Source organism: Corvus moneduloides, chromosome 1 (genome assembly GCF_009650955.1).
Source record: "Corvus moneduloides isolate bCorMon1 chromosome 1, bCorMon1.pri, whole genome shotgun sequence".
NCBI lineage: Eukaryota > Metazoa > Chordata > Aves > Passeriformes > Corvidae > Corvus > Corvus moneduloides.
In genome coordinates, this window is record NC_045476.1 from 123,026 (window position 1) to 144,307 (window position 21,282).

The following is a 21,282-nucleotide window of genomic DNA, read 5'->3' on the forward strand; positions in this document are numbered from 1 at the left end:
AGCTTCCCTCAGCTTTCTCCCAAGACACTTTCAAGAATTTTAAGTTCTGTGTAGTGTTGCATCATCATCTGACATGCCCTGACACAGGCAAGGACTTTCCACCAACAAGTTGGCAACAACATTTCTGGCTTTTGGGTTACATCCATCAAATCTCACTATCCTGTTTCCCATGATTCTCTTCCTTCTCTAATGAGGACTCACTAATGATTCTTGCTTGCCCTATGTCATTTCAAACCCTTTTCTTTAGCAGCTTGTTTTACATCCAGATATCCCCACCTGTTGCATCCCCTACAGCTCTCAGTCACAGCAATTCCTGACAGCCAATTCCTGCATCTCTCCCAGGTTAATGCTCAGCTTGGTGGCATGACACCCACTGTGTCCCGGTGCAGTAGATCTGCTGCTTGCTTAGTTTCTTACAGGACCCAGTGTCTACTGCCAGTGCTTCCAGATGTGTTACGTAGAACAGTGATCCAAGGAATTCTCCTTGGATATTACACCGTACTGAAACCTGCAATTACAAGCGCTGCATCCTCTCTGACTCCCTGCACCAGAATCTCTTCTGCATTCAAGATGAGCACACCATCCCCAAGGCAAGCATCAGGGTTTTCACTCTGTCCATCTCTGCCATGGCACATGATCGCACCTGGCAGTCGCTACATCCCAAGGAGATGTTAACCTGAGCACGCACAGGCCTGTGCTGCTCACAGGGTAACAGTCAGGCCTCGGTTTGCTGCACAAATCCCTTGCCCACCAGACAGTCTCAGCCAGCTCCTCATACAGAAATGCCTGTGGGCAGCTCTAGGTCATGTGCAGCCGTTCTGCCACTCATGTGGCCTGGCCTTTGTTCGTCATTCCTGCTGTCAGACAGAAAGGATGTTTGCATGAGAATTTCTTGCCTCACTATTAGACCGAGTTGTTTTCTTGCACTCTTATAATGGCTCTAATGGCAAAAAAGGGAGAACCAGCACTGCAGATGGGCTCTGCAGGGCATGCTGGGTGGAGAGCAGAGGTCCACTTGGAGTTCCCCACATCTCAAGAATATGAGATGATGTACACTATTCTATTGTGTTAGCTCTAACACATCATATCTTAAATAGCACCCTACAGAGTCTGAGTCTCTTTCCTACTTGGATCATAATGGATCAGGACCTCCCCATGCAGAACAACCATCATAATAATAAAAGGTTTCCCAGGTAGCTGCCCTTGTCCTCATTCTGCGAACATGTGCTTAGCAACAAACACATCCCCATAAGGCACTGCAGAGATCTGTCTTCTTCCCATGTAAATGAGGCATGCCTTACTTGTTAAATAAGCAAATCTGACATTTCTATCCAATTTGAACTGATGTTCCTGATTCTGAATACTTCTTTTAAGCTTTTCTGATTTTTCAGCATCTCTTTTGATGCCAACACCAGACCTTCACCTCGCTCACCTCATGAGACGAGTGTAGCAAATACAAGCTCTCTCCTTCAGCAGTGACCCTGCAGCGATGAACAGTCAGTCACACTTGCCAACTTATCACATAAACTCACAAGTTCACTTCAGGATTTTGGGCTTTGATTTCTGGGATGTTGGCTAGAAAGATGATGCTGGAAAGCTGAAAAAAGATTAGTGGAGTCCTAATGGATACCAAGCTAAACATAAGCCAGCAGCATTCCCGCAGAGCAAAAGTGGTCAACAGCATCCTGGGCTGAGGCAGCAGGACTGTGGCCAGCAGGTCAAGGACAATGACCTGTCTCCTCAGCACACGTGAGACATGCCAGGAGTGCTGTGTGCAGTCTGGGCCTCCCAGTAAGACAGACATGGACACACTGGAGTTAGTCCAGCAAAGGGATGTGGAAATGTTAAGTAATGGGAGTGTTTGTCCTGACAGTGAGGCTGCAAAAGCTGGGACTGTTCCATCTGGAGAACAGGCTCAGGGCAGTCTCATCCGTGCGTGTGTCAGTAATGGGGAGAGTGTAAGGAAGACGCAAACAGCTGCTGCTCAGTGGTGTCCAGTGATGCTAAGAGAAGCAATGGGCACAAATCGAAATGCAAGAAATTTCATTTAAACAGGAGAAAGAAGTTTTCAACTGTAAAAGTTACTATGCACCAGATCATACTGCTGGGAGGGACTATGGAGTCTCCAGCCCCAAGACACTTAAGCTGGAACCACTCTGCAGCTCTGAAAGAGCCAAAACCAGCAAAGTGAAAGTGGTTGAATAGCTTTTTCCAGCTAAACCAGAACCAGTCAAGGTAACTTTGTCCAAGTACACAGCTCATACTCACTCTCTGCCTGCACTGCTCAGCAGAATGACATAGCTTTAAGTAAGGTCAACTCTACAGCTTGTTTACCTCCCTCATCCAGAGACTGCAAAGTTTACAAGTGACCACATTACTCTGCCTGGAAAGAACATTAAATTTATTTAAAAAAAAACCCCAAAACCAAACCCCCTCCACTGAAACAGCCTCACTCCATAGCCCAAGTGCGTCAGAGTGGGTCTGGGAAAGTCTTCCTCCTCCCTTGACCTCACATACCCTTCACCCATGGCAAGGCTGGGAAGGGGATGGAAAGTGCCAAGTGTTAAGGTGCTGAGAAGCTCTCGCTGTTTCTCATCTCTCAAGTGCTGTTGGCCTGTTCCTGCTCAAAGAGGGCCATGGCTAAATGTGAGCGGGACGCGAGTCCTTCCAAGTTACTGAGCACACAGCGGTGGTACAGGTCCTCACTGAGCCGGGCATTGCAGCTTCTCAGTGTGTATTTCTGCACTAGCCCTGGCTCCACAGCCCTGAACAAGTGCAGGCCAGAATAGTGGAGGAAGACATCAAATACCTCCATGCTCTCCAGCACCTCATCTCGGTCCAGGATATCAGCTGCAAGCTTGGTACGTGCTGTCATATAGTCAGAATTATAAAAGCAGGCCTCAGCAAAGGAATGTCTGTCAAAATGCCCATCTCTCAGGAAGTCAGTGTTGGAGGATGCTGTCTGCTCACCACGGTACACCAGTGCGGGGTTGAACTCCTGGAAATGCACAGGGAAAAAGACCTGCCAATTGCTGATGGTATTCATGCGGCAGCGGTTCAGAAACTCCATGTTGATTTCTGTCCAGACGCTGGCCAAGAAGAACAGTGTATCCACGGGATGCTTCTTTGAGACTATATCCATGAGCTTCACTTGCGATGGCACCTCTGTTTTAACACTAATCCATGGGATTTTAACTTCTGCATAGCGTTTCTCTAGCTCTCCTACCATGGCTTTGACTCCAGCAAAAACATCCACCTGACCAACTCTCTGGGCATCGTAGGGATGGTAGATAAAAAGCAAAGTCAGCAGGGCATTATCATGTGTGTCCAGTGTGTTCATAGCAAACATATCCAGGAAGTTTGCTACAAAATCCAGGTCTTGCACTGTCAAGGGAAGCACCAGTTGCACCCGTGTGGCCTCTGTCACATATGGCATGGGAATAATTTCCACCTTACTTAAGGGTCGCACCAGGCTCACTCGCTTGGCCAGAACATGACTGTGACCCTTCTGGGTGGCGGCCTCCAGGAGCAGGTCCAGCGTGTATTCCATGCCCCGCGTGGGGTCGAAGCGCCGGTAGCCGTTCAGCAGCTGCCGCTTGCTGAAGCGGAGCAGGGGCTGATAGCGACGGTTCAGCTGCTCGACCGCAGACTCAATGATTTCGCTGACATCTGCTTTACTGGCTCCAGAGAGCTCACACTTTGGGGAGCCGTCAGGACAGGAGAAGAGGTGCTGTTCTGTGAAGTAGTCCCAGCTGATCACCTCAAAACGAGACTTTGGAAGGAATGGGGCGTTAATGCCCACAGGCCAGGTCACACCTGCCTCACCTGCAGGGGTCAGGGCTGTCAGGTTCCTGATCTGCATCTGTGCAAACAGAGAGCACAAACTGATCCCCACATGTTCTCAAAGAGGTTCAGGTCAGCTCCTCCCCAGGCCCACCTCATCACCTACAACTGTACATGGGTAGTGTCACACCAGCAGTTTTGGGTAACATGGTGTCAGAAGTGCTGCTTCTGAGACAAGGGACTGTAGCGTGTGTCTGACTAACAGTTGCCCACAAACAGAAGCAATCATCTTCCTCCAGTGTGCTGAAAATGAAGGCAATCTGTTTGGTCAAGGAGTTTTTGCAGATATCCCTCACCACATACCTGGAGGTCCTGGATCTCCTGATAGACTCTGTCCAGCTGGATCCTGCTGAACTGCTTGTGCAGCCGGTACATCAGGGTCATGTCAGAAACAGGGTGCACCGCAAGAGCTGCTTGAAACTCCTCTTCTTCCTCCTTCTCCAATTCAGTATTCTTGGCCAGTTCATAAGTGTGATAATGCTGGCCCTAAAGCAGACAAAAGCCAGAAAGACTGGCATGGAACTCAAGTTCGCAGAGCAGCTTTTCCTCACCCCAGACACACACCTGTCCCTCTTTCCATACTGACTGTAGTACCCAGAAAAAAAAAAAAAGGGGTAAGTTGTCCCTCCCACCCTGCACTGCATTCCCACTTGTTTCTCAGTACCAACATACCCTTTTTATCCTGCCTTCAAAAACATGTGAATCAGCCCTGCTAGTAGGTTGAAAATTAAATCCTATGTATGCTCTCTCTCCCTCAACATCCCAGCTGTGATTCTGGGCCCTCCGCAATGCTGCCATAGCACACAGCCCTTCTTTCCTCTGCAACTCACAAAAAGCCGCTTGGCTATGCGGCAGAGAACAAGTAAGATTTTGGGCTCTGTCAGGCTCAGCTAACACAAGACCCGAGCAGGGAGGTAATACCTGGAGCTGGGAAACACAAGTGATGCCAAGGAAATCAATGATGCAACGACCCAGCCACTCATCTGGGCGCACACTGAGGATCTCATTGCGACAGCTGTCCAGGTGTGGATGGAGCTTAAGCAACAGGCTACGGGACAGCAGGTAGCCAAAGCCCCCATGGCAGTAACGGGCCTGCTCATCTCCCCCGATGAACTCCTCTGCTCGCCCCAGGTACACATCTTGGTTAATACTCAGGTGTGTCACCAGAGCCTTGACCTGTTCAGCTTGGGCATAGGTGTCATCCTGCATGATGTAGAACCAGTCATAGTCAGAACCAAAATGTTGATGGATATAGTTCATGGTCTCATACATGAGCCAAATGGGCCTCTCATCGCCGTGGGCCACCAGCACCATGCCATGGGGCACCTTGGCACTGCGCAGCCCGGTGAAGTACAGCAGGCGAGGGAAGTGGTGGGCCACTGTCTTGTTCACTGCCACTGCCAATGTGTTCAGTGTGGCCTTGGAGGTCAGGACAGCCACAAATAGTCTCTCATGGAATCCCAATTCTGTCTGGATGTAGCGAGTTCTGTAAAGGAAGTACATACCTACATGACAAACAGCTGGAGGAGAAAAAAAATCAAAGAATTATGGTAACTTGGGATAAGTCTTTAACTGCTGGAATCTACCCAGGGTGAAAAAGTCAAGCTTAGTCATAGAGCTTTAAGAGAAGACTCACTAGTGAAAAGCCCATTTTGTAAAAACACTTGCTTCCTTCAAGGCAGCTACAATCTCACGTTATCTGTCTGAGCTAGAAAACTGTACCAGTGCAATTAAAATCAAAATACCACAGAGCTAACCACCTGGAACTTAGTACATGGTGCAGCTTAGCAGGTATGTGCAATAAAAACACAGGACTGATTGTTGAGGAGTCTCTAGTGCTGGTGGCTGGGGTGCACCAGCTGCACATGGCACCCTGGGTGCTGGGAGATCACTGAACCCCCAGGCCATGAGCCAGCAATGGGTGGTGGTCTTTGGCCTCACAAACAGCACAAAGCCCTGCAGGACCCAGTGAACAATGAGAAGACTCCAGACCAAAAACCACCAGAGAGTACACAGAGCCTGTGAGGGTACAAACGTCCAGGGGTCCCTTTGTTCAGGGTCCCTCTACACAGGTACCATCCTGAGCTGTTATGATGCTGCTGCACCACAAGTGAAATACTTAAAGAAACCAAAGGGACTCCTACAGGAAACCTGAGGCCAAGGAAACTTGTCTGACAGTATGAGTGTGGTGTGTGGAAGGAGCTGAGCAAGGCACCTGTTGGGTCACCAGAGCTGTAGCTGCAAAGGAGCCTCGGTCCCAGCAGTGACAGCCTAGGGCAGTGCCAGTGCAATGCCCAGTGGCTCCTGGATGGTCAGGCAGGAAAATTTCCTTAACACATATACTACTGTTAATTGATCAAAATTTTCCTACTGAGCAGACCAGTTAAGACAAGTTTTGAAGAATAACTTAACATGTTCTATTAAACGTGAGTAACAAAAGAATCACAGAATCCCTGAATGTTTTGAGGCAGAAGGGACCTTTAATATCTAGTTCCAACATCCTGCCACAGGCAGAGACATCTTCCACTATCCCAGGTTGCTCCAAGCCCCGTCTATCCTGGCCTTGGACACTGGTAGGGATGGGGCAGCCACAGCTTCTGTGGGTAACCTGTGCTAGTGCCTTGCCATCCTCACAGGAAAGAATTTCTTCCTGATATCTAATTTAAACCTACTCCCTTTCAGTTTGAAGTCATTCCCCCTTGTCCCGTCACTCCACATCCTTGTTAAATGGTCTCTCTCTCCATCTTTCTTGGCTGCTCCCTTTCTGGTACTGTAAGGCTGCAACTAGATCACTGTGAGGCTTCTTTTCTCCAGACTGAACAACTCAAGTTCTCTCAGCCTTTCCTCCATCCCTCTAATCATCTTGGTGGCCTCCTCTGGACTCGCTCCAACAAGCTGATGTCATTGCTAGATGCAGCATTGCAGGTGGGGTCTCACCTGAGCAGGGCAGAATCACCCTCCCTATATTGAGAAGAAATATTCTCACTCCTCTTGGGCAATTTTGCTGCCTTTTTTCCCCTCATGTTAATTTCCCGAACACATCTCTTGCACCCCTTAAGGTAACAATCTCGGCCGTTGCCTTGGTGCACCACGCTCTTACTACACAAGTTATTTCAAACAGCAAATTCCACCTTGAACCTGTTTGCTCACACAAAAATTTAGAACTTCACACGAGAATATTTTGCTTGGAGGAAATCCAGGCCAGAAAAACCGTAACTTACCTGAGTACTTTTTTGTAAGGCTTGTTAGGGTCTCTGTAATACGGCACAATCCGGGGCCTGAAGTCCTCGTGGCCCGGGCCGGGCCTCCCCTCCCCTGCCTCGGGCGGAGCTCCACGGGCGGGCGGCGCGGGCGGCCCCGGTGCCAGACAGCGTTCCTCAGCCGCGCTGTGGCTCCAGGAGGCGCGCAGGAGGCTCAGGCTGCAGCCCAGGGACAGCCCGAGCAGGAGAGGCAGCGCGGGCCGCAGCGCGCTCAGGAACGCGCCCAGGCGCATCGCGGCAGCTACGGCCAGGCCGAGCTCACAGGGCGGCCGCAGGACATGGCGGGCGCGGGGCGCTCGGGCGGCAGCGGCCCTACGGGACGGCGGCCCCGGGACTCTGTTACCCGCAGGCCGGTGACAGGACAGAGGGCGGGCCGGGGTTCCGGGACGGGGCCGTGGGGAGTGGCGACGGCTTCAGCCCGGCCGCTCTCCGCCGCTGCCACCTCACCTGTCGCATCGCCCCGCGCGCTTCCGCTTCCGCTCTACTCTCGATGGTGCCTGGCGGCCGCTCTGGCCAGCAACGCCGGCGCCTCTATGGTACGTGCGGGGGTGGAGCCGAGCGGGCGCGCAGCATGCCGGGAGGCGCGGCGGACTGTGCGGACGGCGCTCCCCGGGGCCGCGCGCCGCCCGGCGCAGGTGACGGCGAGCGCTGCCATTGGCCGGGGCGCCGAGGGGGCGGGGCGCGCGCACGCGGTCGCGGCGGGGCTGTTGCGACAGAAGGAAAGCGCGAGCGGCCGGTGCGGGCGGGCCTGGGGAGCCCAGAGCGGGGAGCTGGGGGCAGGGCCGGGGCGGGCGGCGCGGCGCGGGCAGCCCAGCGAGCGGGAGAGCACCCTCGGGAGGAGCCGGCGGCGCCGTGTGCTCCGGGCCGGGGTGGACGGCCCGCGGGGCCGCCGGGGCGGGGGAACAGAGGCGGGGCGACCCGGGCCGGGCAGGGTCAGCGCGGCCTAACGGCGCCTGTCGCCCCCTCTGGCGTAGCTCCCACCCGCGCCATGCCCTCCGACCTGGCCAAGAAGAAGGCGGCCAAGAAGAAGGAGGCGGCCAAGGCCCGGCAGCGGCCGCGCCGGGTCCCGGACGAGAACGGTGATGCCGGGACGGAGCCGCAGGAAGTCCGGCCACCGGAGGCCAACGGGACGGTGCTGCCAGGTGAGAGGGTGGCCAGTCCGGTGTCTGCCCCGCGTGTCCCAGGGCGGGGGGCCTGGCTGGCGTCGTTCCCGGCCGGATTCTGTACGCTCGGCAGTGTCCCGGGGTGGGTGAATTGCGACGTTGATGTTCTGCTGGTGAAACGCCTCGGGCATGGGTTGCGCGGAACCGGGCGGCTCCAGTAGATGCCGTCGGGACCACTCTGCCCTGAGGCAGCAGGACACCCGCAGCCCCGGGGGCTCCGCGTGGGCCATGTGTGTAAAGGATGCCCGTGGCCTTTGCTTGAGGCATGGCAGTGTGAAGATGGAGGGGGCTGATGGTGTCTTCCCCCTCTCAGATAGACACTGCCTCGATCTTCTGGTGCTTGATGCCCAGACCTGTTTGGAGTTTTCTTTCCTGCTGCAGAAACCACTGTAGCGTCGGAATTAATTCTCTTCCTACTGCTATTGCTCTGACTCTCTGCTCACCTGTTTTTCTGAGACATACCTGGTTTGCAGAAACTAAGAGCCTGCCTCTAAAAGAGGTTTTGTGCCTGTTAAAGAGAGAGGCTTTGCCACAGGGAGCTGTTGGTCTTAAAGGAAATAAGCAGGTAACGCTTACAGAGAGTTTAATTTTGGGCCTTCCTTTAGCTCACCTGGCAGTCCGCAAGCTTCCTGCAGGCTCAGCCCGCGGTGCGCTGTGCCAAGGGGCGGTCGGTGTGCGGCACGGAGCCGCGGAAGGGCCGCTCCTGCCCGCGGGTGCCGAGCGCGCCTCTCCGCGCGCAGGGTCCGGGCTCCGGGCTCCGGCCGGCCCCGGGGCACTCGGAGCCGCCGCGGGGACCCGGTCCGAGCCGGCCAATCGCCGCGCTCTGCCGGGGCTCATTTGCATGCCGCCTCCCTATTGGTGCGGGCTGGGGCGGGGGCGGGCCGGGGCCCGGCTGGGGCTCGGGGAGCCTCGGGACAGCGCTCTCAGGCTCGGGGTGGGGTTGTGCCGGTGTTCTGTGCAGGGCCCGGACTTGGACTCGATGATCCTTGTGGGCCCCTTCCGGCTCAGGAGATCATATGATTCTGTGTGGGTCGATACCGACATATTTCTTACTGAGCTATTTACACATGAGGGATAAAACTCCCTTGCCCATTTTTGCTCACCTGTTTCATTCCTTGTTGTCACTGCTCTGTGGCACTGCCCGAAGGGGTCCTGTATCAGTGCCAGTGACGTTTTTTGCTCCTTGGCTAAAGCATATTTGCCAGGGTGTTAATAGTGATTTTGCTGAGTGAGTGATTTTGCCAGGAGTGCTGGATGCTGACAGCCAGGGTGTCATTCCGTGCTGGCACAATCTGAAATCAGATCTGCCTGCCAAGATCACTAGTGCCGTTGGCTGCTTCAAAGGGCAGCATCTCTCACCGAGTAGTGAAGTTGGCCTGTGACAGAAGGTCAGCATGACAGGAAAGATGGTGGTGAGGCTCTGGTACAGGTGGTCCTGAGAAGCTGTGGCTGCCCCGTTCCTAGAAGTGTCTAAGGCCAGGTTGGACAGGGCCTGGAGCAACCTGGTCTAGTGGAAGGTGTCCCTGACCATGGCAGTGGGTTTGGAATTAGATGCTCTAGAAGATGTAACCCAAACCATTCCAGGATTTTGTGATTCTATTACTTGCTTTTACTGTAGGAGGAAGGGAAGAGGGGAACGTGCAGATGGACATAGTAGCTTCTCAGAAAATTAGTAGGGACTGTTCCAATGCTGCTGCTTCTCTATTCTCAGCTTTCCCTTCATTTATTTGCTATTAAATTAATTTTCTGGTCAAGCCTTTTCTTAAGCTTGCAGGCAGTACTTTGTACATTCTATTCCTAGTCTAGTCCTTCCTGCCAGGGGGGTTAGTCCCATCACATTTAGAAAACTGGCTCACTGTTCTGGCTGCTCACTTAGTTCTGATGGTCCTGTTTTATTTAGATAACATTTAGATATTTAGCTGGTGGAAGTTCCTGCTAGACTGTATATATCTGCCTGCTAAGCTGAAAAGCTGAGTTTCATTGCATCTGGGTCTCCTCAACTCTTCTGCAGAAATGGGAGTTGTTTTTGTGGTCCTGGGCCTTTTGGTACAGAGGCTTATGGCTTCTCTCATGGTTGTAAATCAGTAACACTTCTGGTCTTCTCACATATAGAGGTGGACGCTCTTACAAAGGAGCTGGAGGACTTTGAGTTAAAGAAAGCTGCTGCCCGAGCCGTGACAGGAGTGCTGGCCTCCCACCCCAACAGCACTGATGTGCATATCATCAACCTCTCACTGACCTTTCATGGTCAGGAGCTGCTGAGTGACACCAAACTGGAGCTGAACTCTGGGAGACGCTATGGCCTGATTGGACTCAATGGGATTGGTAAGCTGCGGGGAAAGTGACATGGCTCCCTGGAGCTCGGTAAAGGTGTCATGCTGCTGAGAAGCTGGGCAGGTACATGTGGGAAGTGCTGGAAACCAGAAAGAGGACTGTTAGATGGACCTGGTTGGGACACAGCAGTTTCTGATCTCCCATGTCTCCCGCCAGGAAGGGGAATTACTAGGATTGTTGATAGAAGCCTGAGATTGCATTCTAGATTTGGACTGTGCTTTTGATCTTGTTTCTATGGAGCATTGGCTGAGATGTCTGGGATCTGTTAATCTGCCTGATTCCTGTTTGCCCGATTTGCTTAGTAATGCCAGTAAACCCAATGCTGATGGTGTTGGCCAAAGAACTTGTACTGTATGGAGGAGTAGAACGTGTGTGGTTTGGCCTGACTGGGAAAACAACTGTACAGACCTTGGAGAAAGTGATGCTACATTGAGAGATGCAGAATATGGGTGTGATTGGAGGGGTGCTAGTAAGAGTGACCATCTAGTTTAACTTTCAGGAAAACCCAGGTTGTTTAGGGATGAGTGCATTATTTTCCTCAATGTTAGAAGTCTTTGGAATCTGGGATCCTGATACCAGCTGTCAGACCTGGTTAGACAGCAGAAAGTACAACAGAGATAAAGTTTCCCAGATCTGGGCAAGGGCTGAAATGCAGTGGTTTCCAAAAAGCTTCTTCATGTCCTGTCCCTGGGGTGGTGAGCCTTAGCTAGGAGGGCGGCCTGTCATAGTGAGGCAGTGGCCTCTCCAGTTCTTCTGGCCTCTTGGGAAAAAAATTCTTCAGGATTTTCTGAGGTTGGAAAGCGAAGGAATCACAGTGGGATCTGAGTGTATCTCATTGGTTTCACTGTGATGTTGTATCTCACTGAATCCAGCAATTAATTGTGATTATCTGCACACAGGGAAATCCATGCTTTTGTCGGCTATTGGGAAGCGAGAAGTGCCCATCCCAGAGCACATTGACATCTATCACCTGACCCGAGAGATGCCTCCCAGTGACAAGACCCCTCTGCAGTGCGTGATGGAGGTGGATACAGAGAGGGCCATGCTGGAGCGAGAGGCAGAACGTTTAGCTCATGAAGATGGTAAAGCTTCTCAGAGTCCCAAGGGACATTTTCTCCCGTTTCCTTCCCTACCAAAGAAAATTTGGGTTCCTTAGTGGAGTTTTCACATGTTGTGGTACCTGTTTCCCTCAGCTGCCTGTACTAATGGGCACGGATGACACTTCTTTGGATGAATTATTCCATGCAGCATCTTAAGAAGTGTCTCAAGCTTGGATATGGAGGGGGCTAAATAGGGGTAAAGCAGAGGGACTGTGAGGTTTCCATGCTGTGCAGCAGTGCAGCTGGGAGCCCTTTATAGGCGGAGGTGCTGACCGGCAGGCTCTCTTTCAGCGGAATGTGAGAAACTCTTGGAGTTATATGAACGTCTGGAGGAGCTGGATGCTGATAAGGCAGAAGCACGGGCCTCACGTATCCTTCATGGCTTGGGGTTCACGCCAGCCATGCAGAGGAAGAAGCTGAAGGACTTTAGTGGTGGCTGGAGAATGAGGGTGGCTCTTGCCAGGTGAGTGGAATAGTGCCTCCTGCCTCCTGCGAGAATGCCTGCCTGCTCCTGACTCTGCAGAACCACAGACACAGTTCTAAGAACTCAGAGCAGAGCTGAGAGGCTTTGGGTTACCCTGCACTTACCCTATGCTGTCATCTCCCCTGTCCTTGCAGAGCGCTCTTCATTCGGCCTTTTATGCTGCTGCTCGATGAGCCCACAAACCACCTTGACCTGGATGCCTGTGTGTGGCTGGAGGAAGAGCTGAAAACGTAAGCACAGAGGAGTTTGCTGCTTCTGTGGGTTGTGCTTTTCTGTCAGCATGTGAGCATGAACATCTTGCCAGCATGTAAGCAAGTTCTGCAGGAGTAACTGTATAGTTCTTGTGGGTGCATAACTGTGTTGCAGTATCAGTGACACCTGCTTTCTGCTATGTGACATGCTTGATGCAAGAGTAAAGAATTCAAAACAATCCCCTATCTCCCTGGCACTGAAGAAATGAGAAATGCTGGTTTGTACTCCCAGGTTAAAGGTGCTTCCTTGAAAGCCAGGAGCAGGCCTTGGCAGCCTGTGTACCAGCATTGTGTACCGTACCAGTAGTGTGAGATTTCCAGATCTGGCTCTCAGCTCATCTTCCTGCCCACCATTTCTCTGTTTTCACTGAACTGTAGTATCTGAGTGTGTTGGTTTCATCTTCTGCTAGTGTGTAAGATGACTGGTTTTCATAGCAAAGGTAGAATGTCAAGGTGTAAGGCAAATACCTTAGGAGTAGTTAGGAAGCTCAGGTTATCTGGGGTATGCATTAAAAGAACTGTATTGTGAGAAGGGCTTTGCCTTTGCAGAGGTTTTTCCATCAGCTCTGTCAGTTGAACCTTTTGTGTCCTTGCTTTAGAAGTCAGGTGCTTTAGAAAAGAACTTTGAACCTCTTTTGGGGAGGCTTTAACCCCTCATTGTACGGATTTGGAGCGCAGCCAGATGCAGTGTGCCTAACGGATGGGAGTCTGTACTGAGAGGAAAGTAAGCAGCAAAGGTTGAAACGTCTTAGAAATGTGATGCCAGTGGAGTCAGCTGCATCAGTGGCACAAGTCACCTGCCACATAGGCAGCCAATTCTGGGCTTTTTGTGATAACAGGCAAAGACTATCTAGTGGTGCAGGGTGTTTTACTACAGTGAAAACTGTTGGCAGGATTTACTCACTGCAGTTGGTTGTAGCTGCTTTACTTCGGGTTTCCCCAGAGCATCTCCCTGGCTGTGACCTTTTTGTTCTTAATCTGATTGTAGGCAAGAGAAATCTGGTGCATATAAAGCCTTTGTCACCATCAGGGCCAACGAACAGGTTTTCTTTTCCTAGTTTAGTCTCTAAGAACTTGCATGGTGCCACAGGTTCAAGCGGATCCTTGTGCTGATATCCCACTCCCAGGACTTCCTGAACGGCGTCTGCACCAACATCATCCACATGCACAACCGCAAACTTAAGTACTACACGGTGAGTAGACAGTGCCCCATGTAACCAGCAGAAACAGGAGCTGTTCTCTGGGCACATCTGATGTTCCATGCTCTCTTTCCAGGGAAATTATGATCAGTATGTAAAGACTCGCTTGGAATTAGAAGAAAATCAAATGAAGCGATTCCACTGGGAGCAAGATCAGATTGCCCATATGAAGGTACCTGCTTAGCTGCATGAGCACCCTCCTACCCTTGTAGTGGGCATCCCTGCCCCTCCTCAACCTTATCACTGTGGCTTTTGGCTAACTCTTTTGTTGCAGAATTACATTGCACGATTTGGTCATGGTAGTGCAAAGCTGGCCAGGCAAGCTCAGAGCAAGGAGAAGACCCTTCAAAAAATGATGGCTTCTGGCTTGACAGAGAGAGTTGTGAATGATAAGGTAGGATCAGACATGGAATTGCATCTAGAGATCTGTGTTTGAAACACAGACTACAGGAGCAGAAGGGTCTTTAGCAGACAGCAAGAATGGCTAACAGAGCTAGTAGCAAGAATGAGATACCCTTCCTGATGCCAAGGATCCCTGTACTCAGCATGGAGTAATGCTGAATAATGAGAAGAGGAGGAGGAATTTTCTAGGGGAGGGAAGTGGAGTTTTCATATCAATAAGACTATTTTGCAGATACAGAAATCAGAAAGGAATGCCTAGGGCTCATAGGAGATGGGAGAGGATGCTCAGTGCAGCTTTTACTTGTGTAAAGAGTACAAACCCACATTTGTTTCAAAGGGAAAGAAATAGGGATTCATTAGCCAGCAGATGAGATTGCAAGCAGCTCATCAGAATAAGTCTGAGTGAGTTGCAGGAGGGGCTTATAAAAAGTCACGATCTGGTGCCTTGGTCTACAGCTGATGTTGGTAGTGAGGCATGGTTACACCAGAATGACTGGGCTTTCTCGTGTTCCGGGGTGTCTCACAGGTGGATATTCTGTGTTAACAGACTTTGTCATTCTACTTTCCACCCTGTGGGAAAATTCCCCCTCCTGTCATCATGGTGCAGAATGTCAGCTTCAGATACACCAAGGATGGGGTGAGTATGGGAGTATGCATACAGAGATCACTTGTATTCCTGCCTTGTTTGGAAGTGGGAGACTTTTGGCTGAGCTTCCTGATGGGGCTGCAGTGTATCACTAATGGAACAAAGTTCTTGGCAGTGCTAATGCTGGGCCTGCTGGGGACAGAGCATTACAGGTGCAGTAGGGCGGTTCTGGAAACTGCTGAAAAGGCATAATATTTCATGGTTTTTGTGGTTTGCAGCCATGGATCTATAATAACCTGGAGTTTGGGATTGACCTGGATACTCGTGTAGCTCTTGTTGGACCCAATGGAGCTGGAAAGTCAACACTGCTGAAACTGCTCACAGGAGAGGTTTGCTCTGTACATTGTCTACCCTGCTCTGGACCTTTACTTTTGGGATAGTCTTCAGCAAAGCTGCACTTATTTGCCAGAGCACCCCCGTCAGGCCTTAGAAATCCTATAGTCTTGTTGCAATATAGGGCTTTTTCTCTCATATTATGTGTTCAGACTGCCTCCCCTGTGCCAGAGTAGAGATGGCTGGATTCTGTATTTCTGGCATACTGCAAGAGGAGAGATTTCCCGGTAAAATGATTTTATCTTCCCCTTCCAGCTGCTGCCCACAGATGGGATGATTCGCAAGCACTCGCATGTGAAGATCGGTAGATACCACCAGGTACTCCCTACAGCAGCCCCCAGGGACAGAGAATGCTGAGAAAAAAGCTGTCAGGGATGAGAAATCTTGCCCCTCTAGTTCTGCTTCTGAGGCTTCTGCCACTGCTGCCTTTCTGTGTCTGGAGATGGGGGAAGGAACTGTTCCATGGAATGGTCTCCAGCTCATGTTCTTACCCTGTAAAGAGTCTGGCTGTGGTCCTTCCTGTTCAGTCTCCCACCTGCTATGGTAGAGCTGATTGCCTTGTTTGTGGTGGTGGACAAGCCTCCTATTCTGAAGCAGCACTCCTCCTGAAATGGAAATTATTCCCTAATAGTTCAGCACAGAGGCTGTCCTGTGGGTGGGATTATTGGCTCTTGTGTTCTGCCGCTCACCTGGTACCAGAGGGGTGTAACGGGGTAGTGCTTAGGGCCATGAAGTAGTTGGCCTGCACAGCCTGAAGGTGACTTTTCTTCTCTGTCAGCACTTGCAAGAGCAGTTGGACTTAGACCTCTCACCCCTGGAGTACATGCTGAAATGCTACCCAGAGATCAAGGAGAAGGAGGAGATGAGGAAAATTATTGGCAGATATGGTCTGACAGGGAAGCAGCAGGTGAGTATGAGCTCTTGAGGTTTGCCTTTTGTTCATTAGGGGAGTAGAGGTTCTGTGTTTTCTGTTGCTCTACTGACACCTGACAGTGTGATACAGTATGCAGCATGGTACACCACAGCATCAAAATGCTTTTTCCATCTCTGCCTTTGAAATTGGAGAAAAAAAACCAACTCGCGGCTCATGGGAACTTTCTTTGGATCACAGCAATTGGGTTGAATCACAGTGTGGGTTGAAGGGGTGACCCCCTCAGACTCCAGGTGAAAAGAAGACAAGTTCTGGTATAGTGCTAGACCTGAGCGTGTTGTAATTGTAACTTGAACTATTTTGCATCTCTCTTATTTCTGAGATGAATACCAGGCAGAAGTGCTAGAAGGTTCTCAGCTGTTTGTGGGGTCCACTTGGTTGAGACAAGAGAGTAGGCTCACCTATGGTGCTCTAAGTCCAAGAATGACATGCTCTTGTACGTGACACATCCTGTGTGTAACAGTTGTCCACATCGCTGCAGTTCAGCTTTGGTTTTTACATTGTTTTTGCCCATTTGTCACTGCAGAAGTTGAGAGTAGTTTGATTGTTGTGTTGGTGAATACCAGTCAGACAAATTAGCTGTCCTTACACACCTTTGGCACAAGCTGGGCCTTGCTGTGTATAGTCCTTCAGAAGCCCCTGGAATTCCCTTCTTCCCTGGCTGGGAGAAGCTTAGTGTAGGTATAAGGCTGACTGAACATTTGTCCTCTTGTGTCATGGAACTACACGGAGGCCAAGGTGGGAGCCAAATGGTTTGGGTCAGGGTGGCATGCTGTCAGGTCACTGCAGAGCAGCAAGCCATGTGTGTGTTGGGCAGGTGAGCCCCATCAGGAACCTCTCTGATGGGCAGAAGTGCCGCGTGTGCTTTGCCTGGCTGGCCTGGCAGAACCCTCACATGCTCTTCCTGGATGAGCCCACCAACCACCTGGACATAGAAACCATAGATGCACTGGCAGATGCTATCAACGAGTTTGAAGGAGGAATGATGCTTGTCAGCCATGACTTCAGACTCATCCAACAGGTAAGGACAGTTGTGAGTTTTGTCAGAGCACCTTTCTAACATTTTAGTAATTAAAACAAGGTCTTTTCAACTGACTGGCCCTTACTCATCCCAAAAAGATGAGTGAGTGAAGGAAAAAAAATCAGTGGACACGATACCTTTACTGTGTGCATATTAAACAATTACTGAGCTAGCCCAGGAAAACATTAGGTACTTAAAATAAAATAAAAACCGCCACAAATGTCAAGTGCTGATCTATCAGCTCTAGCTTTGGCTGCGAGTTCAGGTATGATTTTATTTTTCACTGTGATAGATCCAAGTAGTTCCGGTCAAGAACTACTTTTGTTTCAATTCCCAATTTAGCAAGAAAGGCTTTTCATCTTAGTCCATGAACAAAATCAGAAATACAGAGGGGCCTAGGATTTTCAGTTCTAACATCTTGTATAAATTATGTGGAAAACACCAGGGAAGATGTTTCTCTGTACTTTTCTTGGGTAGTCGAAATGTGGAAGTTATCAAACTTTTCCTGCCAGACTTCAGAGAATAGCTTTTAGTTAACTTTTTAATTTTGGTAAGATTATAAAATTCTGTACTGCAAACCTCTCTCCGCCTCCCCCTCTGCCTCCTCTTCCTCCTTGTTTGTTTGCTCTCAGGTCGCACAGGAGATCTGGGTCTGTGAGAAGCAGACAATCACCAAGTGGCAAGGGGACATCCTTGCCTACAAGGAGCATCTCAAGTCGAAGCTGGTGGATGAGGACCCACAGCTCACCAAACGGACCCACAACGTGTGAGCTGAGGAGCCCCAGCCCGTGTTCTCCGTGGGGCTGGCGGTGGCCATGTAACTCGCCTGCCCGCCGGCAGGAGCGGAACTGCTGCTCCCTCTGGCTGTGTTCTAGGATTGCTGCAATACTGCTTCCCCTCGACTTGCCTTGCACCTCTGTGTCTGGACAGAGCTGTTCTCTCCTGATCTGGCTACGTTTGGGCAACTGTTTCCTTATTTAGACAATGTCCCATCTGAGCCAGGCCTTGGAATCTATTGGCTTGGGGTCACAACAGTGGCCGTCGGGGTGTCCAAGTGGCAGTGATACACAAGTGGAGACCCCAGCCCAGCTTCTGCCTCTTGCCTCCCAATTTCTGCTTCAGTTTAGATACTTCACTTCGAACTCCTCTGGCCTTGGTTTGTTTTTAACTATTATTTAACAGTGTAATTAACAGATCTGCCCGAGAATCCATCAGTCAATAAAGAGAGAAGAACAATGTTGTCTTGTTTTGTGAGCCATGGTAGCTGGGGTGTGCTGGGGTGAGTCAGCAAGTGCTAAGCTTTGAGTGAGGATCAGCCCTTCCTGCTTAATGTTCAGTTCCTCAGTACAACCAAAGCTGTGGCCAGAACTTGAGACACGTGAAGTGGTGAGTACTGAGCTGTGGAAGCAGTGAGCAGTGAGCAGGGTCCTCAGACTTGGGGCACCTCTGCTCAGACAGTGAACACTGGGTTTCCGGTGAGTCACAGAACAAGCCATGGATACTTCTGTTGTAGACGGTGACAGACACAACTTGAAAGTGTTCTGAAGATCAATTTTAGAGAGAGAACATAGATCTGTGCAACACCAGTGTGTGTTCTCACCAACACAGTGGCTCAGGTGTGTCTTTTTGCTTCACTTTGAATTGTCTAATAATGAGACTCAATAATGTAGGAATTTTGGACTACAAATTCGTTCCTTGTTCCTTGCAGGTTTAACTAAAGACTAATCAAGCGAAGCTGAACTTTTATTTTTGTTCTCAGTAACAGATTTTTGGAAAAGTTGGTGTTCAAACCTCACCCTGAGCCACAGAACCTTGAATAAAACACATTTATAATTTATTATTAAAACAAAGGGTACTGAAGAGAAAGGTAGCAAATCAAACCTAATAACTTTTTTTGATCATGAGTCATCATTTTAATTACTACTGGCACATGAGAGTGGCAACACTGGTCACGGGAAAGGTTCATGTAGCCCAGCAGCCTGTCCAGCAGCACATGTTGCTGGGTGAATGGAAGGACAGGACAAACGAAGGAGTTGTGCTCCCATGCAGTGCATTCTTTGGTGCCAACTGACTGGCTTTGACTTTCAGTAGAGTATTTCCTTATTTTTCTTTCCCAAAGCACCCATCCAAGTTGTGACTGCTGCTGTATGTCATCCATAGGACAAATGTCACAACGCGAGCTGCTTCCAGTAGATCAAGTGGGACCTTCAGGTTTTTCACTGGTTCTGGCAAAGATCTGAGACAAGAAAAATAATGCTTTCTGGGAAAATAATGCCAATTAGTATAAATGCTTCCAAGTTAGTCTTGCAGAAAGGTGTAGATGGCAGTAAATGTCACTTGGATGAATATCTTACAGTGGAGGATTTGGAAGTTACCGGGTAGAGCGAGGGAGTAAAACTCACAGGGAAGTGATTACTCAAAAGACTGATGGGTCACAAAAGTTAAACAGTAATAGATTAATGCATGTGTGTTCTACTCTCTAGGTTGTAGGAAGTGTTGATGAGTTGGAAAAGGTTGTGAAGTAGCTCTGAGAATGGTGAGGTCAAAGAGTCCCGACTGAGGCTAGAGCTGTTTGTCATGTGCTTCTTTCCCTAACCAAAGATTTGGCAACAATTCGTTTCACTACATTTCAGATCTGGTGGTAATAAATGCAGGATACAGTCTTACGCTGAGTTCTTTGGGAATGGTAAATCCTGAGAATGGCCTGGGGACACTGGGATGACGGCCAGCATGATGGGCAGCAGTTGGAGCATTGTAGCTCACGGAGCCAAGATGAGTGCTGTTACTGTCTGCTGCTGCAAAGAGAGAGGAACTTCTGGGGTGCAGACACGTCTCTGATGTATAAACAAGGACCACAGATACATGTTTAAAGCAAAAGCAGCTGTAGCTGCACTAGAGGTCACAGTAGGCTAGGACTTGTAAAATGGAATGTATAAACATGCTTTATCAGCCTTGATTTAACCTCACTTTGTCCCATGGTGATAGTTTTTTGGGCGGCGCTGAAGCAGCTGTGGCAGACAAATGTCCTGGAGCACTGATTTCAGGGACAGCCACAAGCTGGGGCAGTGGCACTTCGAGCTGTTTCAGCTGGGAATTTTCTGGTTTTGCAGAAAAGGAAAACTATAGATAAATTACAAGAATTGCCCCTTAGTTGCTAGGATGGTCATTTCTGTAAAAGAAGTGACCCAGTGCCTGCACAGTCACTCTTGCCTGTTACCCAAAAGTAAGGTTGGCTCTAACACAGCCACAGGCAGAAGTGGCAGGTGCAGGCTTGTGGGATTCCCTTGTGTATGTGCTGCAAGTAGATCCATACACCAAAAAACCAAAAACCTAGTGCAAAGCCAGCACTAGGATGAGTCAAGCCCAGCACACAGCACCGTGTACAGCCTCTAGCACATCCAGTCTAAGGAAGCAGATGGTAATTCTCCAAACCTGAGAGTTCAAATCTGATGGTACTGCTCAGTGGATGAGCCTCCATCCTTGGTGTGTAAAGGCTCCTTGTGCCTAATGCTGAGTGACCAGTCGCTGCTCCTCCTGCCAACGGGCTCCCTTCCAACTAAATGGGTTTTTTTCAGAAAAAAACAGCTGTGTGTTTATCACTGTGTAACACTGTATCACAAGCACGGTGGCAGCTGGGGAGGGATACAACAGCCCCCAGCTCCTTCAGCCCAAGAGTCCCCTTGTGCTGTGACCTGAAACCGAGGTAACACGGCTCCTATTACAAGGAGGGTGGTGGAATGTCCCTCTGAGGGGGGAGACCCGTACTGTCCCTTGACAACACATGGCCCCTTACAAAGCACAAGTGCTGATGTCCCCTGGTCCTCCCTCCCAGTATTAGTCACTCCTGTTTCGAGAGGATCCCACTAACACATATCTTCACAAGCCCATTCTCCTTCACAAATGCACTGACATGATCATTCCAGCCTGTCCTGCCTGATCACTAATGTTTCAGTTTCTGGGAGCAAGACCTCACTGTGGCACTGACCCCCCTTGTCACTGTGACAGGTATTTGCACTAGGGGAGGGTGATCAGGTGCCTCCCCATGAGGACAGGCTGAGAATAAAACAATTCAGTGAAACACTGTGGGCTGCACAAGCAGTAGCAGAATCACTGACTGAGGAGTAGGTCTCCCAAGCTCACTCTTTGGAAGATGTAATTTGCTCAGGATGTGCCAGTACGATGTGTATACCTGAGCAACAGACTCTACTTGGCAGCACAAAGACCCCGGTGTGTTCCCCCACCAAACAAGCATCCTGGCATCACCCTTCTATGAAATGGCTGTAGTGGTGTCTGCTGAAAGGTTTCCTTTTCTCCC

The 21,282-nt window shown here is 50.2% G+C and overlaps 2 protein-coding genes across 4 annotated transcripts; one reads left to right on the forward strand and one right to left on the reverse strand.

The window, feature by feature from the left end:
- Positions 1 to 2,378: 2,378 nt before the first annotated feature.
- CHPF2 (chondroitin polymerizing factor 2) lies at positions 2,379 to 7,588 on the reverse strand. Of its 2 annotated transcripts, none has more exons than XM_032124514.1 (4): positions 7,065 to 7,336; positions 4,765 to 5,329; positions 4,147 to 4,329; positions 2,379 to 3,862 (listed from the first exon to the last, which is right to left on the reverse strand). In XM_032124514.1, exons 1-4 carry the CDS (start codon positions 7,334 to 7,336, stop codon positions 2,600 to 2,602), a joined length of 2,283 nt encoding a protein of 760 aa, XP_031980405.1. In that variant the 3' UTR covers positions 2,379 to 2,599. The 2 variants fall into 2 exon arrangements, with proteins under 2 accessions (XP_031980405.1, XP_031980492.1); XM_032124601.1 differs by having other exon boundaries at positions 2,600 to 3,862; positions 4,765 to 5,363; positions 7,065 to 7,588.
- A 171-nt stretch (positions 7,589 to 7,759) lies between these two features.
- Positions 7,760 to 18,206, forward strand: LOC116451357 (ATP-binding cassette sub-family F member 2). Of its 2 annotated transcripts, XM_032124733.1 has the most exons (15): positions 7,760 to 7,839; positions 8,078 to 8,245; positions 10,379 to 10,591; positions 11,500 to 11,682; positions 11,992 to 12,163; positions 12,319 to 12,414; positions 13,526 to 13,628; positions 13,711 to 13,806; positions 13,909 to 14,028; positions 14,584 to 14,673; positions 14,901 to 15,011; positions 15,271 to 15,333; positions 15,794 to 15,922; positions 16,764 to 16,967; positions 17,600 to 18,206. In XM_032124733.1, exons 2-15 carry the CDS (start codon positions 8,092 to 8,094, stop codon positions 17,735 to 17,737), a joined length of 1,872 nt encoding a protein of 623 aa, XP_031980624.1. In that variant the 5' UTR covers positions 7,760 to 7,839; positions 8,078 to 8,091; the 3' UTR covers positions 17,738 to 18,206. The 2 variants fall into 2 exon arrangements, with proteins under 2 accessions (XP_031980624.1, XP_031980718.1); XM_032124827.1 differs by lacking the exon at positions 7,760 to 7,839 and having other exon boundaries at positions 8,007 to 8,245.
- Positions 18,207 to 21,282: the final 3,076 nt, after the last annotated feature.

What these genes read in the sequence shown, in the direction of transcription:
- LOC116451357 (XM_032124733.1), top strand. Translation starts at nt 8,092, where the DNA reads ATGCCCTCCGACCTGGCCAAGAAGAAGGCGGCCAAGAAGAAGGAGGCG. An exon ending in ATGAGGGTGGCTCTTGCCAG is followed by an intron (nt 12,164 to 12,318) that starts GTGAGTGGAATA and finishes CTGTCCTTGCAG; the next exon opens with AGCGCTCTTCATTCGGCCTT. An exon ending in ACTTCAGACTCATCCAACAG is followed by an intron (nt 16,968 to 17,599) that starts GTAAGGACAGTT and finishes GTTTGCTCTCAG; the next exon opens with GTCGCACAGGAGATCTGGGT.
- CHPF2 (XM_032124514.1), bottom strand. Translation starts at nt 7,336, where the DNA reads ATGCGCCTGGGCGCGTTCCTGAGCGCGCTGCGGCCCGCGCTGCCTCTC. An exon ending in CCTTACAAAAAAGTACTCAG is followed by an intron (nt 5,330 to 7,064) that starts GTAAGTTACGGT and finishes CTTCCTTTACAG; the next exon opens with AACTCGCTACATCCAGACAG. An exon ending in CTTGTGTTTCCCAGCTCCAG is followed by an intron (nt 4,330 to 4,764) that starts GTATTACCTCCC and finishes TGTCTGCTTTAG; the next exon opens with GGCCAGCATTATCACACTTA.